Source organism: Sinohyriopsis cumingii, chromosome 10 (assembly GCF_028554795.1).
Source record: "Sinohyriopsis cumingii isolate HCF-2022 chromosome 10, ASM2855479v2, whole genome shotgun sequence".
Classification (NCBI taxonomy): domain Eukaryota; kingdom Metazoa; phylum Mollusca; class Bivalvia; order Unionida; family Unionidae; genus Sinohyriopsis; species Sinohyriopsis cumingii.
Window position 1 is genome coordinate 53,545,003 of NC_142970.1, and position 18,662 is coordinate 53,563,664.

General features: G+C 36.7%; 1 protein-coding gene across 8 annotated transcripts in view; it reads right to left on the reverse strand.

The window, feature by feature from the left end:
- Positions 1-18,662, reverse strand: part of LOC149790167 (uncharacterized) — a 332,923-nt gene that overhangs the window by 218,970 nt on the left and 95,291 nt on the right. For all 8 annotated transcript variants that reach the window (XM_089972151.1, XM_089972152.1, XM_089972150.1 and 5 more), the window contains exons 3-4: positions 13,741-14,077; positions 1,567-7,482 (exon numbers count right to left, since the gene is read on the reverse strand). In XM_089972151.1, coding sequence (XP_089828277.1) covers positions 1,567-7,482; positions 13,741-14,077 — 6,253 coding nt within the window. The remainder of the gene's footprint in view (positions 1-1,566; positions 7,483-13,740; positions 14,078-18,662) is intronic.

The following is an 18,662-nucleotide window of genomic DNA, read 5'->3' on the forward strand; positions in this document are numbered from 1 at the left end:
TAGTTTAATTAATTTAATTTAACTTTATACCTTATAAATGACAAGAAATTCAAACTTGCCCTCAGAAGATAATTATAAGGCACAAAGTCTGAATAATCATCTGTCCCAAAATTCATTGTTATTCAGAAATTCTTGGAAACATAGTGTAATACTGCAAGCCGATAAAGTACAGGGATCATACCAATGTAAACGAGCTTTTATGTACCAATCAATAAATCCAAATTTAATTTAATTAAATTGGCCACATGTACATGTGAATTTGGATGTAAACAAATCATTTGCCAGGTTGAGAGTTTCCACCCTTCATTACCTGTAGTCCTTCTTCGGCACTAAAGGACCAATTTTAGACACACTGAGATTGAAGATAAACACACAATATAACCTTTGATTTTTGCCTGAATCCTCAAAATATTTACTCAACACTCCTAAAATGTGATTTAATTACATTCTGATGACCCAGTTCACATTGTGTAGTAATATATGCCATTGATGACAGTTAAAAACAATGGTTTTGGAAGGTTTATCAACATCAATAAATTGCAAATCCTATCCAAATACACTGAACAAATATTTGAATAGGAAAATTTGATATTCATTTCAGCTCTAGCATGTATAAACATATATAGATGTAAACCTCATTTAACATTCACAAAGACCTCATTTGACTTTCACAATGACCTTCACCTCCCTGCCACCATGTAACCTTTGATCACAACATTACCTTTCCATCAGAAAACAGGTCAATTCTAATGTCTCTAATGTCATCTTCATACATGGTGAATTACTTCTGCCATCAACACTTCTGCAATGGGTGACTTTACAATTAGTCTGCTATTGATTATTTTATATTTGACTTTCAGTAAATATAAAGCTCATACATGGTGAATAACTCCTCGTAACAACACTTTTCAAAATGGTTCATCTCTACTACAAATTATTTTATTTCTATTCTGAAAAGAGGCATATCTAGGTATTCTCTCATCTGATGTGTCTCAATAGAAATTTAAGCAATTTGTCATAAATAAATAGGAGTTGCTTCCCCTATAATTACCAAACAAGCCAACTTTTCTTATCTCCCTTTGTACCAACACCTTGCACTTGTAAATAAGGGACACAAAGTTACTTGTATGGAATTTTTTCTAATATTTTATTCTAATATGCTGTTTGTTTTCTCTTGGCTGTGAACATAATCCTATAGCATTGAAAGAAACTGTATCTGCAAAACCTGGTTGAAAATAACAAATGCAATCAAGAATCATGAATACAAAACCTTACTAGACAATGGGGAAAAAATATCACAACATGCCACAAGAACAAAGCCCAAAGAAACTGAAAAAAAAATTACCTAGGTCAATTGAAGTACCAGATGAATGTCACAAATATTACCTAACTTCCACAAAGCTTAGTTCCCTGATTAAAGTATTACATCATACTGTTTTATACATGAAAGAAAACATACTTTGTAGAAATATCAACCCACGGAATTAATGTTGTAAAAACCAACTTGTACCAATGAGAAATATCAAATATTTTGTTCAAGCTAGTCTTCCTAAAAACAGTGCTTACCTATCAACTGGAACTGCCTTTGTAATCTTTACATCTGCTAGCTTGGGTTCAATGCTTTTGACTTGAACTGGATCTTTTGGAAGTACACTGACCTCACTCTTTATGTCCTCATCAGCATCTTCTATTGGTAACTCTCTCTGTTCTGGCATGGATTGACTCTTCTTCAAAGCTTGTTTCTTTAGTGATCTTTTAGGTGACTGTTCATGTATACTTTTTGGTCTAGTACTGGCTTCTGCTTTGGATTTCCTGTTAAAAATTTCCCGTGCCTCAACATCGGACAAATATTCCAGATTCTTTCCAAGAATATCATCTAAAGTTGTATCCAAAAGGGTCAAAGGCGATCCTCCAGGCCTCTTCTCAGTAAGCTCTTTCTTCTTCTCAGAAGCCAACTTTGGCTTCAACTTCTTGCCTTTAGATGGTTTTCTTTCCACGTTGGCACTCTTTTCTTTAGCTGAAGAGACAGCTAGAGTGCTGATCAACTCCACAGTTGCAGGAGGGACTGGCACCTCCACAACCATTTCTTTCACATCTTTTGAGGTCTGGAGAGATGAAGGTAGTAGTGTAAGAGTTTTTGCATCTGTGGATGGGGATCCTTCCTTCTTCAAACTGGCATCTATTGGTTGTGCTACTGCAGGAATGGTTGGATTTATAGACATGTCCTTCTTGAACCCTGAAATATCATCATTCACTCTACTTAACACTTCTGCCTTTCCATCCTCTAAGTTTGCCAATACCTTTATGGCACCCCCACTTTCATCACCATGTTTTTCTGGTACTGTTTCAGCATGTAATATCTTTCCAAAACTATGAGGGACAATCTTAGCCTCCAAAGTTTCATGACTTCTACTTTCAACTGATAATGTTTCCTGTTTGTTTGGATGAACAGTTTTTGACTCCAAAGTTTGAAAAGTGATCTGAGAAACCGTAGGCTCTGGCTTAATTTGAGCCATAATATGCTTTTCAGGTTCAGTCTCATGTTCTTCAATATTGCTTTTTGGAACTTGATGAACTGGCTTTAAATTTTCCTCATGAATAACTCCTTTGGACTCCACAGTCTCTAGAGGTTCAGGAAACTTTTCCTCAGAATCAACCACTCCACCTCGAACATACTTATGGAGGATTTGGTCTTGTACGACAGAGGATTCCTCTGTACTTACTTCTGAACCAGTAACAGGTTTTGCTTCCATCATTTGAATCTGAGTTTCCACTTCTTTTCTGTCCAAGTTTTCTTTCCTTGGAATATGTACTACAGGTGCTTCACGGCTGGCAAGATATTTATGCGATACTTTTGTGTCTTCACCAATTCTTGGTTTTCTTGACAGTTTAACAGTTCTTGTCTCCGGAATTTGAATTTTCTTCTCTAAGTCTGTAACTGGTGCATCTATCACTGAATCTGCTGTTGGTTTGATTTCAAATTTCAAATCAGAAATATCTGGTGTCATTTTCGATGATAACAAATGTATCTTTGATTCTGTGCCTTTTTCATCTATCTTAACATCTGTGATGGGTTTACCGACTTCAGTTTTATTTTCAGTGCCTTTATCTATCAATTTTACTGTACCTGTCTGCTGCACTGGTTGTTTTCCCATGTCTATGCCTGCCTGCTGGATTTGATGTTTTACAGTGTCAATATTTGCCTGCTGCATCGGTTGTTTTACTTTGTCAATACCTGCCTGATGTATTGGTTGTTTTACTGTGTCAATACCTGCCTGCTCTATTGGTTGTTTTCCAGCGTCTATACCTGCCTGCTGGATTTTATGTTTTCCCATGTCAATACCTGCCTGCTGCACTGGTTGTTTTCCAATGTCTATACCTGCCTGTTGGATCTGAGGTTTTACGGTGTCAGTACCTGTCTGTTGCATTGGTTGTTTTCCCATGTATATACCTGACTGCTGGATTTGATGTTTTACTGTGTCAATACCTGTCTGTTGCACTGGTTGTTTTACCGTGTCAATACCTGCCTGCTTGATGTGATGTGTTACCATGTCAACACCTGTCTGCTGCATTGGTTGTTTTCCCATGTCTATACCTGCCTGTTGCACTGGTTGTTTTACCGTGTTAATACCTGCCTGTTGGATTTGATGTTTTACCATGTAAATGCCTGCCTGCTGCATCGGTTGTTTTACTGTGTCAATACCTGCCTGCTGCATCGGTTGTTTTCCCATGTCTATACCTGACTGCTGGATGTGATGTTTTACTGTGTCAATGCCTGCCTGCTGCATTGGTTGTTTTACTGTGTCAATGCCTGCCTGCTGCATTGGTTGTTTTACCGTGTCTATACCTGACTGCTGGATGTGATGTTTTACCGTGTCAATGCCTGCCTGCTGCATTGGTTGTTTTACCGTGTCAATGCCTGCCTGCTTCAATGGTTGTTTTACTGTGTCAGTGCCTGCCTGCTGCATTGGTTGTTTTGATTCTGATTCAGTGGGCTCTATCCTTCTTTCAGGAGTTCTTCTTTGATAAGAAACTGATGGAAATCCTATATCCCCAAATTCCCTTCTTGATTTTTCAAAACCTTTTTGACTAATTGTTGGTTTTGCTTCAGGTCTCTGCTCATCCGTCTTTGTCTGGAAGGACACAGAGGAAGAACTAACCAGATGTGATGCACTTACTGGCTCTTTTTCTAGAGACTTTTGGCTTTCCTTTCTATCCTGATTCAATGGCAACCTAGTCAAATCAGATTTATCTTCATGAACCTTATGTGAATTATCTTTTGTCTCTCTTTCATGACTCTGTTGGCTTGAAGAAGGAACTATTCTTTCCTTGGTCTCCACTTCAGTTTGATTGACAGATCCACTTCTAGAAGAATCATGCAACACAGATTTTGGTTCAACCTGTTTAACCCTTATTTTACTTTCTCTTTTCTTGCCATCACCATCTATGCTATTTAAAATAACTGGAGGTTTTCCTAATAATAAGTTTGGATCTATGTTTACATCCTGGGCACATCTTTTTCTATCATCTTTCTTAGTACTTTCCTCAGTACCAGTTCCAATGTATGAAACTCCAAAATCTTTCTTGGATGGCAGCTGTATTGAATCCGTATCACTTGTCTTCACTATATTTTCTAAATATCGTGTTCTACCTGATTCAATGTGTTTTGATGCAGTCTTTAAATCTCTTTCAACTGTGACGAAATCTTGTTCTTTCTCATCCTTAAATTTGCTTTTTTCTTGTTCCTTAGAAGACAACACTTGCTGAGTTGGCTCTTTTTGAGTTTTGTCACTCTTCATAAAATCTGAAGATGGAATATACTTTGACTCTGAGGCTGCAGGGAGTTTGGTCTCTTTTTCAATCACATGTGATGACTTAGTCTCCCTTTCCTTCCTTTCCAGATCTCTGTATGATATTTTTGTGACAGGAATCTTAACAGACTGCTTCTGCTCTTCTTGATGCGACTTGACATCATGCTGATCTTTGTCCCTTGGTCTAACATATACAGTTCCAAAAGGTCTTATTTCTTGGGCTTTATTTCTTTCAATCCTTGTGGATGAAGTTTCGGTCACTTTGTGATGTGACAATGCTTCATCAGATGATTTTTTGGCTGAATCTGAAATTGGCTGACCTCCTGAGGGTGTCCTTGACCTTAAAGTATCCATAGCCTGATCATCTTCCTGGTCCTGAGCATCCATCTTTCTGACATGTGTATCATGGAAGACAGCTTCTGAAATGGTGGAAGGAGTCAGAATTCTTGAACATCTTGAAGCATCACTGAGTGAAGAGGATGCCCTTGAGGTTGAAACCTCACTTCCAGAAGAGGATGTTTTTGAGCTAAGTTTCTGACTTGAAGTTGACTGGGTTGACAGTGAAGATTGTGAAGAAAGAGATCCAACATGTGCTGGGGAACTGGACTGCACTGTGTCTGGAGTGGATGAACCTGAACTTGTACCTAGAATATCTTCAAGAGATGGAAGTTTTCTTCTCATACGAGACTTTTGGTTTTCTTGTTCAGAATCTGCAACAGTAATCTCAGCCTTTTCATCTTTATGTCTTTTTTCACCTACCCTGAGTGACGGTTTGTCTTTCTCCTTTTCCTCTTTTTCTTCCTTGGTAGAAAGAGCATGCATTGCCTCAAGATCCACTGTGTCTCTTGATGATCTTTTGGCCTTAAGTTCATCAATAGATATCTTCTCTTTTGCTCTATGCTGTTGCTGAAGCTTTCTTAAATTCTGCATGTGATCAAACAGCCTGGAATCAAGAGGAGCCTTCTTCTTTGGCAACTGATCTGCTTCAAGAATTTCACTTGCTCTTTCAGCTAATGATAATCCAGTAATGCCCAATGGCTTGAAACTTGGGGAAGGAATATGATCATCATCCAGAAAATCTCGTGATTGTTTTTTATCTTCACTAAGCCCATATTCCTGTTCATCCACATTTATTCTTACTTTTTTCTCATCCTCAAATGCTTTTAATTTCTCAGAATCCTCTTTCATGCTCCTTGAACGAGACAGAGCTACGGCTGCTTGCAAGTCTGTTTCAGCTTTCAAACTTTGAGACCTGGCAAGTGACGAGGCCTGAGATGTTTGAGACAAAAATAATGATGGCAAGGCATCTAGAGCAGGTTTGCCCGAGTCAAATGTTTCAGCAAGAGCTGCTAACTGTTTTTTACGTTCTTCTTTATAACGTAAAATTCTTTCTTCCCGAGTCATTTCAGAAAGTTCATCTCTTGAGTGTGTTGCAACAAGACTAGCATCATCTCTTGATGGAATAGGAGGTGATGAGTCTACCTCATCTTCTTTTGTGTCATGAGACAATAGTCCAAGATCTGTAGTTTTTGATTTAGCATAGGCTTTGACCTTTCTAGCAGACCTACCATCTATAACAGGACCTTCAAAGGCTATCCTTTCTTTGTTCTTTTCTGTCACCCTTGATCCTCCAGTCTCTTCTGACTTCTTCTCCATGGACCCAGATTGCTGATATCGTCGTAAAACACTTTTTCCTTGATCACTGCTTGAGACTTCCTCAACTTCAAACTTTTTCTTTGATATTTTATGTGATGAATTATCCGATTCCTTTATCTCTTCCAATTTAGAATCACCAGAATGAATGTTTTTATCAAGCTGTGCACTTGATCTACTTGATTCTGTACCCTTTTCATTTTTCTCATCAGTCGATGCATGTCTTCTTATAGCTTTACGAAAATTTGATAAAAGCTCATCCCCTGATTTCTCTGAGGATTGTTTTGTACCTTGAGGTTCTCCTAGGAGCTCTGTTGTCTCCTTTTTTGTTGATTTCCAGTCTCCAAACCTAAGGATTTCTACTCCTTCCTTGTTCTTTTCTAATAACCTTGAAGATGCAGTAGTATAATGATCTCTGTCTTTGATGGATGATCTTGAATGTACATCTTTAGATTGTACAGAATCTGATTTTGACTGTATATCTTTAGATTGTACGGAATCTGATCTTGACTGTGTATCTTTAGATTGTACAGAATCTGACCTTTCTATCTTACCCTCCTTAAATCTCTCAGACAATCTCTGATTCACAGCTGAATCTTCTCTTTCCTCTCTACTTGATGATCTAGAATTCCAACCTTGAGTTCTGAGTGAATCTGATCTCTCCTTTTCTCTAACCCTTTCTCCATTCTGTGCTTTTCTGACACTTTCTAGTTCTGGGATAGGGTCAATGTCCAAATTAGTTTGCTTTTTGGGTGCACTGTAAGAAACACTAGGCTCTTTATATGAGGTACTCACAGGTTCTTGGCCATGAGTTGCGCGATCTTGGTAGCGACTTCTATAGATCCTAAACAAATCTGTGGAATCTTGTGATTTGGTTTCCGACCTGTCAGATGAATGACTCCCGATGCTATCTCCAGACCCATTTCGGTGGCGTTGGAGGGTTTTCCTTAAACCTGGATCTAGAAGGCTAGGCTCTTGAGGATGATCGGTGGCACTATCTCGATGACCAGATCCAAAACTGAAATAAACATTTTAGATTTTACACAAATAACATTTTCTACAGTAATTACTCAATACTTCAAATAACATGCTCATTCCAGCAGACCAACTGGTCCATCAAATTGAAAATCTCTAATTAATTAATTAATTAATCAATGCTTCAAATACTTTTTCTGCTTGTTGATATATATATCAGTGACAGACATTTTCCAGTGTATATTCATTTAACCTCTATTTAATGTGTGAAGCTATCAACATTTTTCTCACATGTAAACATTTATTTCCCTTGTGCAATTTTAAAAAATGTGTTTTCCATCAATGTTTACTTTACATCTTTTAAAACTGAATTAAAAAAAGTTATTCAAAATTATTACCACAAAAGAAATCATGTGTTCTTAAATAAAAGGCTCAACAAGGCAGATGCTTTTATTCTTAGCTGATTGTCAGTTCATTTTAATTAATTAATTAATTAATTAATTTTCATTCATATTCTATACAATTTTTACCTTTACATGGACACATGTAACCATAGCAAACAAGGCTAAATTCAGAAGTAATATCCCACAGTCCAGATTTCATCACCATGCAAATCACCAATTTTCTAAACAATTTTCAAACTCATATATTTTTCTTCAATGAAAATTGTAATTCTTTATTTTTACGAATGAGGCTGAATTACATGCACCAATATGTAGATACCATTTGATTGTTGCCATAAATTTTGTGAAAGAAAAGGTCATCGGTCGTTTGGCCATTCAGATTTACTATGCAGTAAATAGGTACTTAACATTTAGTCTTTTAGCCATTCATCCAAAGACACAGGTTTCATTATTTCTTTAAAAGATATTTCTGCTTATCACATCTCTGACAGGATTATCAAGATTATTTATGTCTGCGGGAAGTAGCAAATACAAGATAAATAAGAACACCACCACTGTAGCCATATTGGAGATCAGATTGGCACCATTTTCATTTACATCTCTCAGTTAAAACCCCTAGCCAATATGACCATCCATACAAAATGAGTAGCAATAACAAGACTTTAATGATGGACACCGTGGTAGCCATACTGGACGTCAGAGCAGCCCCAACTTCATTCGGGACAAACTAGACCTTGGGATGAGTGTGTGTGTAAAGTTGAATTTCAAGCCTCCATGTAGTTCAGGAGGAGGTGCAATAACAAACTTTGGCTAATGGACACCTGGACATGGATGGACAAACAAAAGATGGATGAAAAGTGGACAATAGGCCACCCCATAAGCTCTTCTGCTCCAAAATTAGTACAGCTATTTGACAGAATACTATGACTTTCTAATAAATTGTGTTGTAGTTTTGGGGTTTAATGCCATTTCTCGGCATAATTTATGCTAACTGGTGGTTGAAAAACCTGGGATTATCCCAGGTAAACCACCAACCCATGGGAAGCTACTGGCAGGTTTCTCACACACCCACATTGGCCGAGCATATCAATTATAAACAAGAGACCAAAATCAATGGCTGACAAAATAGAATATTCTAGGATACAGTGAATAAAACTGAATAAAACTAACCACAACATATATTTTAATAAGCAATCCTGATTTGATGACTTCATGACTTTTGTACATGGAAGCTGTGACATATCTATATAACAACAGTATGTTAACCAAGTATTATTTGTATTAACTTTTGTTAGATTTGTATTAACATCTGTTAGATTTGTATTAACTTCTGTTAGAGTTGTATTAACTTTTGTTAGATCTGTATTAATGTCTGTTAGATATGTATTAAATTTGTTAGATTTGTATTAACTTTTGTTAGATTTGTATTAACTTCTGTTAATGTCTGTTAGATTTATATTAATGTCTGTATTGTTTTCTGCAGTAGATGTTACCTTTGTAGATTCATTACTAGTTACCTGTATATATGTTGGACTATAATGAACTAGATAAGGCATCTGTTAGCTAATTATGTCAACCTTAATTAGTAAGTATATTATTATCATAAATTAATAGAGGATGTTTTTCAAGTTTGCTTTTCTAAGATAGAAAGCATAAAGCTCATTTCAAAAATTTGCTTTCACAAGAAAAAAGGAAACATCCTCTGAAATAAGAACACCTTCCAATAAAGACAAAATATCCCTAGTCCAATCAGTGATCTTAACTGGAAGGTTGTACACTGGTCATTGCTTCATATGGTTTTCAATTTAGCATGTATAATTAGCTTCAAATGGCATAGCCATACTACCCCATCAGATCTGGGTCTATACTGATTGTTTGAAATCAATAACTAAAACAAAGATTACTGACCCTGATCTACCAGTGCATTAAGATTTCTGATCAGGCTACATGCTGTGTGAAACCAGCTGCTAATGATAGTGTATCATGTGATGGCAGATCAGGGTCTGTCCTATTTGGAGCCAGCCTCTAATTATACAGTGCACAATGTGATGCCAGATCTGGGTCTATGATGTTTGGAAATAGCTGCAAATGATACAGTTCATCATTTGAATGCCAATCAGAGTCTGTGCTATTTGGAGATACTGCTAATTATAAAGTGCAATGTAAAGTGGCATATCAGAGTCTATGCTGTATTGGGCTGATTATTAATATACATGGGTATATAAGGTAAATACTGCAGGCTGCTATATTAGGGTGTGAATGACTGGTTTTAATTATCAAAACAACCTTCATGCAATCAGAATACCAGTCTATCATTTCCTTAGACCCAAAAATAACCTCTGGCAGTGCAGGTCTGCCATATTTAGAACTATTTTATAGGAAAGATACCTCTATCATATCTGCTGCTATGCCAGACAAGAGTCCCTCGAAGGGACTGATGCTCTACTATTGAAATGAATTTAAAGGAATTCCAGATAAAACCATTTCTTCTTTTTAACTGCTGCATGTCAAAACCAACTATCATATTTTTAGACAAATAAAAGGTATTCATACTGGAGAAAAGGTTAGCCCCATTTTCATTTAGGATCAATCAGAATTGGAAGTCTTTTGGATGAAAACCCCTTGTGACTAGGGCCATCCATCAAGACGTAGATATAGCAAGATTTTAAAAACGTAAATTACACTGATTGAGAATCAACTAGAATAAGAAGTTTCTAGTGAAATCTCCAAGTTGCTATCACTTAGTGAAATCTCCAAGTTGCTATCACTTAGTGAAATCTCCAAGTTGCTATCACTTAGTGAAATTTCCAAGTTGCTATCACTTAGTGAAATCTCCAAGTTGCTATCACTTAGTGAAATCTCCAAGTTGCTATCACTTAGTGAAATCTCCAAGTTGCTATCACTTAGTGAAATTTCCAAGTTGCTATCACTTAGTGAAATTTCCAAGTTGCTATCACTTAGTGAAATCTCCAAGTTGCTATCACTTAGTGAAATTTCCAAGTTGCTATCACTTAGTGAAATCTCCAAGTTGCTATCACTTAGTGAAATTTCCAAGTTGCTATCACTTAGTGAAATCTCCAAGTTGCTATCACTTAGTGAAATTTCCAAGTTGCTATCACTTAGTGAAATTTCCAAGTTGCTATCACTTAGTGAAATCTCCAAGTTGCTATCACTTACTGCTTAGGAGGAGTACTGTATGTATACTTGCTTATAAGACAAGTCCAAGTGTAAACTATACAGACCCAGACCTGACATCCCATTATGCACCAGCAGATCTGGGTCTGTGCAGCTTGTTAGGAGTAAAACAACCAACATAGATCTTGATCTACAGGTGCATTATTCCATGGCAGATCAGGAGCTTTATTGTTTGCAGTTTGACTTGACTTATATGTGAGTATATATGATACCTATTACATTTTCAAGATAGTAGTCATGGCAACCATATTGGTTGTGAGATGGGCATTATTTTTACATAAATGTTGTTGTTGTTGTAGGGTTTAACGCCATTTTTCAGCACACGATAGGCTATACATGGCAGCCAGTATTAATGGTGGAGGATGAACCTGGGAAATCCCCGGAAAGAACCACCGACCCTTTACATAAATGCAACAAAATATCACAAGGAGACTTTTTGTGAAAATCCTTTGTCAATATGCCTTTTAGTGAAAATCCCATGATAGGACCATCCATTCTGGAGGAGTAGCATTACAAAAAATTCAAGATGGGTGCCATGTTGACCATTTTGAATATCCAAAGCAGCACCATTTGCATTTGTGAATAACTTGACATCATGAGAAGTTTTCTGGTCAAAATCTATGTTGCTATAATTTTCAATAAGGAGAAGGGGCAAAAACAAAACTTTCAAGATGGCTACTGGTGGTGGCCATATTAACTGTCAGATCAGCACCATTTTCATATAGAAGCAACTAGACATCAGTAGGAGTCAGGAGCAGTAACCAGGCCTTCATAAGAGGCATGTGATGGGAGGCACCGGTTCAGGGATGTTTTATTATTCTGTATCTTTACTTAAATAAATGGCTTTTTCTTTAAAATACAAACATTTAGTTAATTATTCTTATGACTATGAATATATTTAAAAAATAAACAGTTTGCTTTTTCAAAGGTTAGAAGGTCAGAAGGTGATGTTCGCCCAGGGCACCATTTCAGCTAGTAAAACTTGTGTTAGCTATAACGAGGTTTTCAAGATGGCCACTGATGTAAATACATCAAATGTCAGTCTGGTACCATTTTCATCTAAAACCAAATACGCCATGGGATGAATGTATGTATACAGCTTTATGGCAATCCTCCAAGTAGTTTAGAAGGATGATAATAAACATGTAATACCTGATGGACAGACAACAAGAAAACAGGTCATTTTTTCATAAGCTCTTCTGGTCTATAACCTTTTCTGAATCTTTACTTCATGCCAATCACGCCTGTAACACTATCAAGTATTCCAGGTTGATTGAAAGGTATGAGCAATTCTGAGATCATGTTATCCTGTAAATCATCATCTGCACTGCAGCATGAAGAAACCTACCCTATATACTTCTTTATAAGTTCAGTCTAACTGCAAGCAACACAGACCCTGATCCGCCATTGCATAATGTGCCAGCAGATCAGTGTCTATACAGTTTGTTCTATTGATTACTCCTTTCAAACTGCATCAACCCAGATCTGAAAGCACCTTATGCAGCGACATATTTGCAACTTATATGCAAGTATATACAGTATATACAATAAAGTTCAATAAAGCTTAAAAACTAATTTCCTGTACTGCTTTAGAAGAAAATAAACTTAATCATTTCTTCTTCAACAAAACACACCATACAGTACTCAAGGTAGGCCCTGATCTACCGTGCATAATACACCAATGTATCAGGTTCTACCTATCTGTTCTACTTAGAATTTTAAGCCAATATGATGGATATTGATGTCCCAGTATAATCTGTAACAGTAACTCCAAGTCTTTGCTGTTTAAAGTTATTGGTCTGTTATAAAATGGAAATTTTTTGTACTTTAAAAAAAATTTATATATGACTAATCCATCAAGCATTATCTAAGCTGCCATTAATGCAAACACCTGATATTAATCAAATCTCTCTTCACCAGGAATCTAGGTTTATCCCCTGAGAAAGAAACATCAGTTAGTACTTTAAGTATGAAAAGTTCATGATGAAATGTATCACATGGGAATCTGCTTCACTTCAAAAGAACAATCTCTTCTAGTAGTAAGCCTTTTCTAGAAATAGGCACGTATTTTTCAAAGCCCCAAGAAAAGCTGATGTAATTGATGGATGAAATCAAAATGGTGCCAATCTGACATCCAATATGGCCACCGAAGTAGCCATCTTAAATGAAACGTCTATGCAATAAAAAGATGGAAGAACAAGCTGATGATCAACTGTCAACATATCTCCTTGTGTGTTCAATAAGAGCCAAAGTTTTGTATCAAACTTCAAAACTGGACAATCTGAAAACAAATGAGCTCTTTTTTGGAAGAAAAAAACCCATACCATTTTACAATACATGATAGGCTAAATATGGCGGCCAGTTTAACTGGTGAAGGAAGAACCTGGGGAAAGCCTGGCAATAACCAATGACCCACCGGAAGCCATGGACAAGCCTTCTCACATACCCACAATGGGCGATCCCAAGATTCAAACCACTGCCAATGGCAGTGATCAGTAAAGGCAAGCGTTTTAGACACTCAGCCATCCAACTCACAACTCGTCTTAGTAGTAAAAAGATATCTTTATAAACTGAAACCACAGAATTTAAGAAAACTTCATATGCAGCATCGAGCCTCATACACAGAACATTAATTTTATCAAGTCCGCAAAATAAAGTGTTAACCTCATCCAAAACCAATAAGTGTAAAATGTTTTTATTACCTGGTTGGTTGACCTAAAGCTATGTCACATCCTGTGCCTCCAATGTCATACTTTCTTGTGCTGACATCATAACTCTTGAGGTCCGAGTCATGACCCCTTGCTGCATGTAGTCCATATCTCCTACTGGCAGATTCCGTTGCTTCTTCGGATCCAGAAACCCCTAGTCGTGTGCTGCGGTCATGAAGTCGAGAAGATGAGTCATACGATCTTGTGGATGTGTCATAGTTTCTGCTGCCTGTGTCATAGGGACGAGTATACCTGGACATACTACCATCAGAGTAGGTGCTGCCACCTAGGCTAGAGTAGGATGGAAAATCATATTGTTGAAGAGATGACCCTGAAACAGACAAATGAATATTATAAATTCCCTGAAAAAATATAAATTCTGTCCAACTTTATTTACAGTGCCATTACAAAGAAACAGTAATATCAAATTACTACTTTCATTTGGAAGATGCCATCATCACGCAGGCATTCATACAAAAATATACCTAGTTATAATGTACTCCATTTATTTATATTCATCACCCCATGGCATATTAAAAAAGATATGTTGGGCTAATGAATAATTCACTAAGTAATCTGACTGAAAACTAGTAAATGTCTAACCCAACCCCCAACAAAACTTTTTATGGCACTAGAACAAGATCAGGTTAAGGATAAGCTAGATCAGGTTAAGGATAAGCTAGATTAGGGTAAGGATAAGCTAGATCAGGGTAAGGATAAGCTAGATCAGGGTAAGGATAAGCTAGATTAAGGTAAGGTTAAGCTAGATCAGGTTAAGGATAAGCTAGATCAGTGTAAGGATAAGCTAGATCTGTGTAAGGATAAGCTAGATCAGGGTAAGGATAAGCTAGATTAGCTAAACAAACATGCTTTAATTAACGATACTTTGATCAGGTAAGTAATTTTGCCACCATCTTTACCTATATAGGGGCAACCACATCTTCTTACCTCACATAGATGAGAGCACCAAATTTGCTTTGAAATATCTAATTGACTAATAAATGTTCTGTATATCTGAGTGAATATTTGTGTCTACTGTGGCTTGGCAAGCCAAAGTACTAGTACACAGAGATCAGGATTGTTGAGAAGTGGATTTTTTAAAAGCATGGTAATTGGGGATGGGGGGGAAAACCCATAATCAGCATGGTAATTGTAAATGGGGGGAAAACACATAATCAGCATAGTAATTGGGAATGGGGGGAAAACCCATACTCAGCATAGTAACCATAATCAGCATTGTAGTTGGGGATGGGTGAGGGGACAAATAATCAGCATGGTAATTGGGGATGGGGGAAAAGTCAATAATCAGCATGGTAATTGTGAATGGGGTAAAACCCCATAATCTGCATGGAAGTTGGGAATGGGGTAAATCCCATAATCAGCACGCTAACTGGGGATGGGGGGAAAACCCATAATAGCATGGTAGTTGGGTATGGAGGAGGGGATCCATAATCAGCATGGTATTAGAGGATGGGGGTATTATAAGAAGACTTCTGGTGAAAACACAATGTTGATATGACTTTCCATCTAGGACAAGTAGCGATATGATTTTCAAGATGGCCACTGTGACATCTATATTGGTTATCAAATCTGCACACTTTTTGTATTAGATGAACTAGATATCATAAGAAATCTTCTGGTGAAAACCTGATAGTTGTATGAAATTCCATTCAAGAGGCAATAACAAAATATCCAATATGGTTGCTGTGGTGGCCATATTGGATGTCAGATCAGCACAATTTTCAGTCAGCACCAACTTGCCTACAGTGCCCATCTGTCATAGGAATCTGGAGTAACTATGTACTTAGATGAGAATTAATTACTAGGTAAAAAAATGAATACGTCTCCTATGCAACTATTTAGCATCATATTGTGATGTTTGCTTGGCCACGATGATACAGGGTTTGGTGCATGCAGACAAGGCGATGGGTGTGTGTGTGATTTAGATTTTTAATGTATCTTTAACAATTTTTCAGTCATATCGCTACAATGTCTGCAGTGTGGCAGTTCACGGTGATGTCTAGCACTGGGGCATCATGCCTCAGGTACATATTGATGTTGCACCCAGTCACATTATCCTAACACCAAGTCAACCAGTCCTAACACTAACCTCTTAATGTTGAATACCTAGCAAGGCAGCTGTTAGTACCATTTTATAAGTCTTTGGTATGACTTGGCCTGGGATCAAACCCACAACCAGCCGCATCTGATGTAGATGCTCTAACCACTTGGCCACCAGAGAAAGATGATGAGTGTCGTAAACTTGCTAACCCACATCTGAATATCCAGAGTATTAATTAAATTTCTCCGATTAAAAATTCTCCAATATTATTTTTCCTTTCTATATGCTTATTTTCATCTCTGTTAACTTTACAATGTCAGAATTGTGCAATATTTTATGATATTGAGCAGCTTCATATTGCATGCACGTGCACAGCCCATGTACCGAGTAGTAGTATAGTGTATTAGGAACTACTTTGAAACAAATCATGTATAGTCATGCAGAAGAAGCTTTAAAGTTTGTTGATTAAATTTGTTTCTGAATGAACTAATGCAGCCATTTCGTGGATACACTGTTTCAGATTTAGACTAACAATACAGGCCAGACACGTCATAAAATGGCCGGGTACCGACAAATAACATGCAAGTGATAAGGCATAAACATGTCTTCTTTAGCTGGTAATAAGAATGGCAAAAACTATACTTAGTTTTACATCCTGAATTTCCTCAAAATGTACTTTGTACTTTCTTAGTTCTGCAAATCCGAATTACATGAGCCATGTCACAGGTTCTCAATCTTGATTACACATTTCGAAACTGTACTGTAATTTCGAATATAAGTGCAATTACATCCTCCTTACAGCACTCAAAATTAAATTCCAAAGCATCTTTTTGATAACTGCAATTGAAAGACTATATATTTTTCCCACATTATCATTTGAAACATTCAATGACAGAACAGAAACACACATGCAGATAAGTCAAGACGCTGCTCCCTCGTTCCTAAAATCTAATGTTATGTCATGTATAATTGACACAGATAAATCCAGTCTGTAATCATGAAATTTAGTAGAATCAACAAGAATACCAACATCTGTTCATTCCAGACTTGAAATTTAGTAGAATCGACAAAAATACCAACATCTGTTCATTCCAGACTTGAAATTTAGTAGAATCGACAAAAATACCAACATCTGTTCATTCCAGACTTGAAATTTAGTAGAATCGACAAAAATACCAACATCTGTTCATTCCAGACTTGAAATTTAGTAGAATCGACTAAAATACCAACAACCGTTCATTCCAGACTTGAAATTTAGTAGAATCGACAATAATACCAACAACTGTTCATTCCAGACTTGAAATTTAGTAGAATTGACTAAAATACCAACAACTGTTCATTCCAGACTTGAAATTTAGTAGAATCGACAATAATACCAACATCTGTTCATCCAAGACTTGAAATTTAGTAGAATTGACTAAAATACCAACAACTGTTCGTTCCAGACTTGAAATTTAGTAGAATCGACAAAAATACCAACATCTGTTCATTCCAGACTTGAAATTTAGTAGAATCAACAAAAATACCAACATCTGTTCATTCCAGACTTGAAATTTAGTAGAATCGACAAAAATACCAACATCTGTTCATTCCAGACTAAATGGAAAAGTTGTTGCAATGCAAATTCATTCACAATGACTTTAAATTTCAATTTTAAGGAAACCAAAGTGACAATTTTTTTCAAAAGTGATGTCGAGCATGTGACTAAGTTCAAATTTAGCTGGGCAGAGTTATGTGCACATTAATATTGTTGTTGTGTACTGATGAATCTGTGCTTGTGCATTTAGTCAGGAATGCAGCATAAATTCAGTTACCCCGTTGTTTTTTTGTAGTGTAGTTTTGTTTATATAATTATGCCTTAGGTAGAATAAGAAAATGAGCATGCCCGTTATAATAAAAAGGTTACTGCATTTGTATGGGAAAATATAAACTCGTTTGTCAGATGAATATACTGCAATCACAAGGTTGTGCATTATATGTATCTGAGAATTTAAACTTGTTCATTTGCAATAACCTAATAATATTTAAAAATTCTGTTAATATTATCAAGCATCATCCTGTTGGATCTAGGGACAGTACGTTTGCCCTGTTATATGTACAATAATCTCTAGGTAACTTGATTTCTTCTGTAAGAATCTAAAGTGACTGTGTCACTTAGATGACAACCAATTACTGGGTCAATATGCAGGTGTGTCAGCAAGACACAATACCAATAAAGGTGACTTAATAGCATCATTTTCGAAAGATGTGTGCTTGCATAAGAGAGTATACAGGCTGGTGCATGCAGGCAAGGTGATGGGTACCATAACCTGTGGATCAAAGTTCAAATCTCCGTAGAGTACAAATTAAAAATTATATACATCAGTGTATTAGGCTAAGAAAACAGAACCATATGTACTCATTTACAAGTTGAATCCAACAGCAAACTGCACAGACCCAGATCTGACATTACATAAAGTACTGGCAGATCTCAGTCTATACAGTTTGTAAGGAATAATCAGTAGAGAAAAAAAAGAGACCCTGATCAGCCAGCACATTATTTAATGGCAGATCCAAGTTTGTGTTGTCTGCAGTTGTATATGACTTATAAGCGAGCATGTATAGTAAAGTGTTAAAAGGTTGTGTATAAACCATAAGTAATTAAACTGTACATGAATCATTCTGGTCTACAGTATTCACCTGAAGAACCCAGCTGCACCTACCATCTAACAACTAATCATACTCCACAAGTAAGTAGGCACAAATCTGGTCACATGTACTCTACCTGTCTGAGTTGCCTGGGCCTTGGCACAAAAATGAAACTATATGCAGAAGAAAAACAAAGATAATGACTGCTATCCCCATTGGAGTCAAT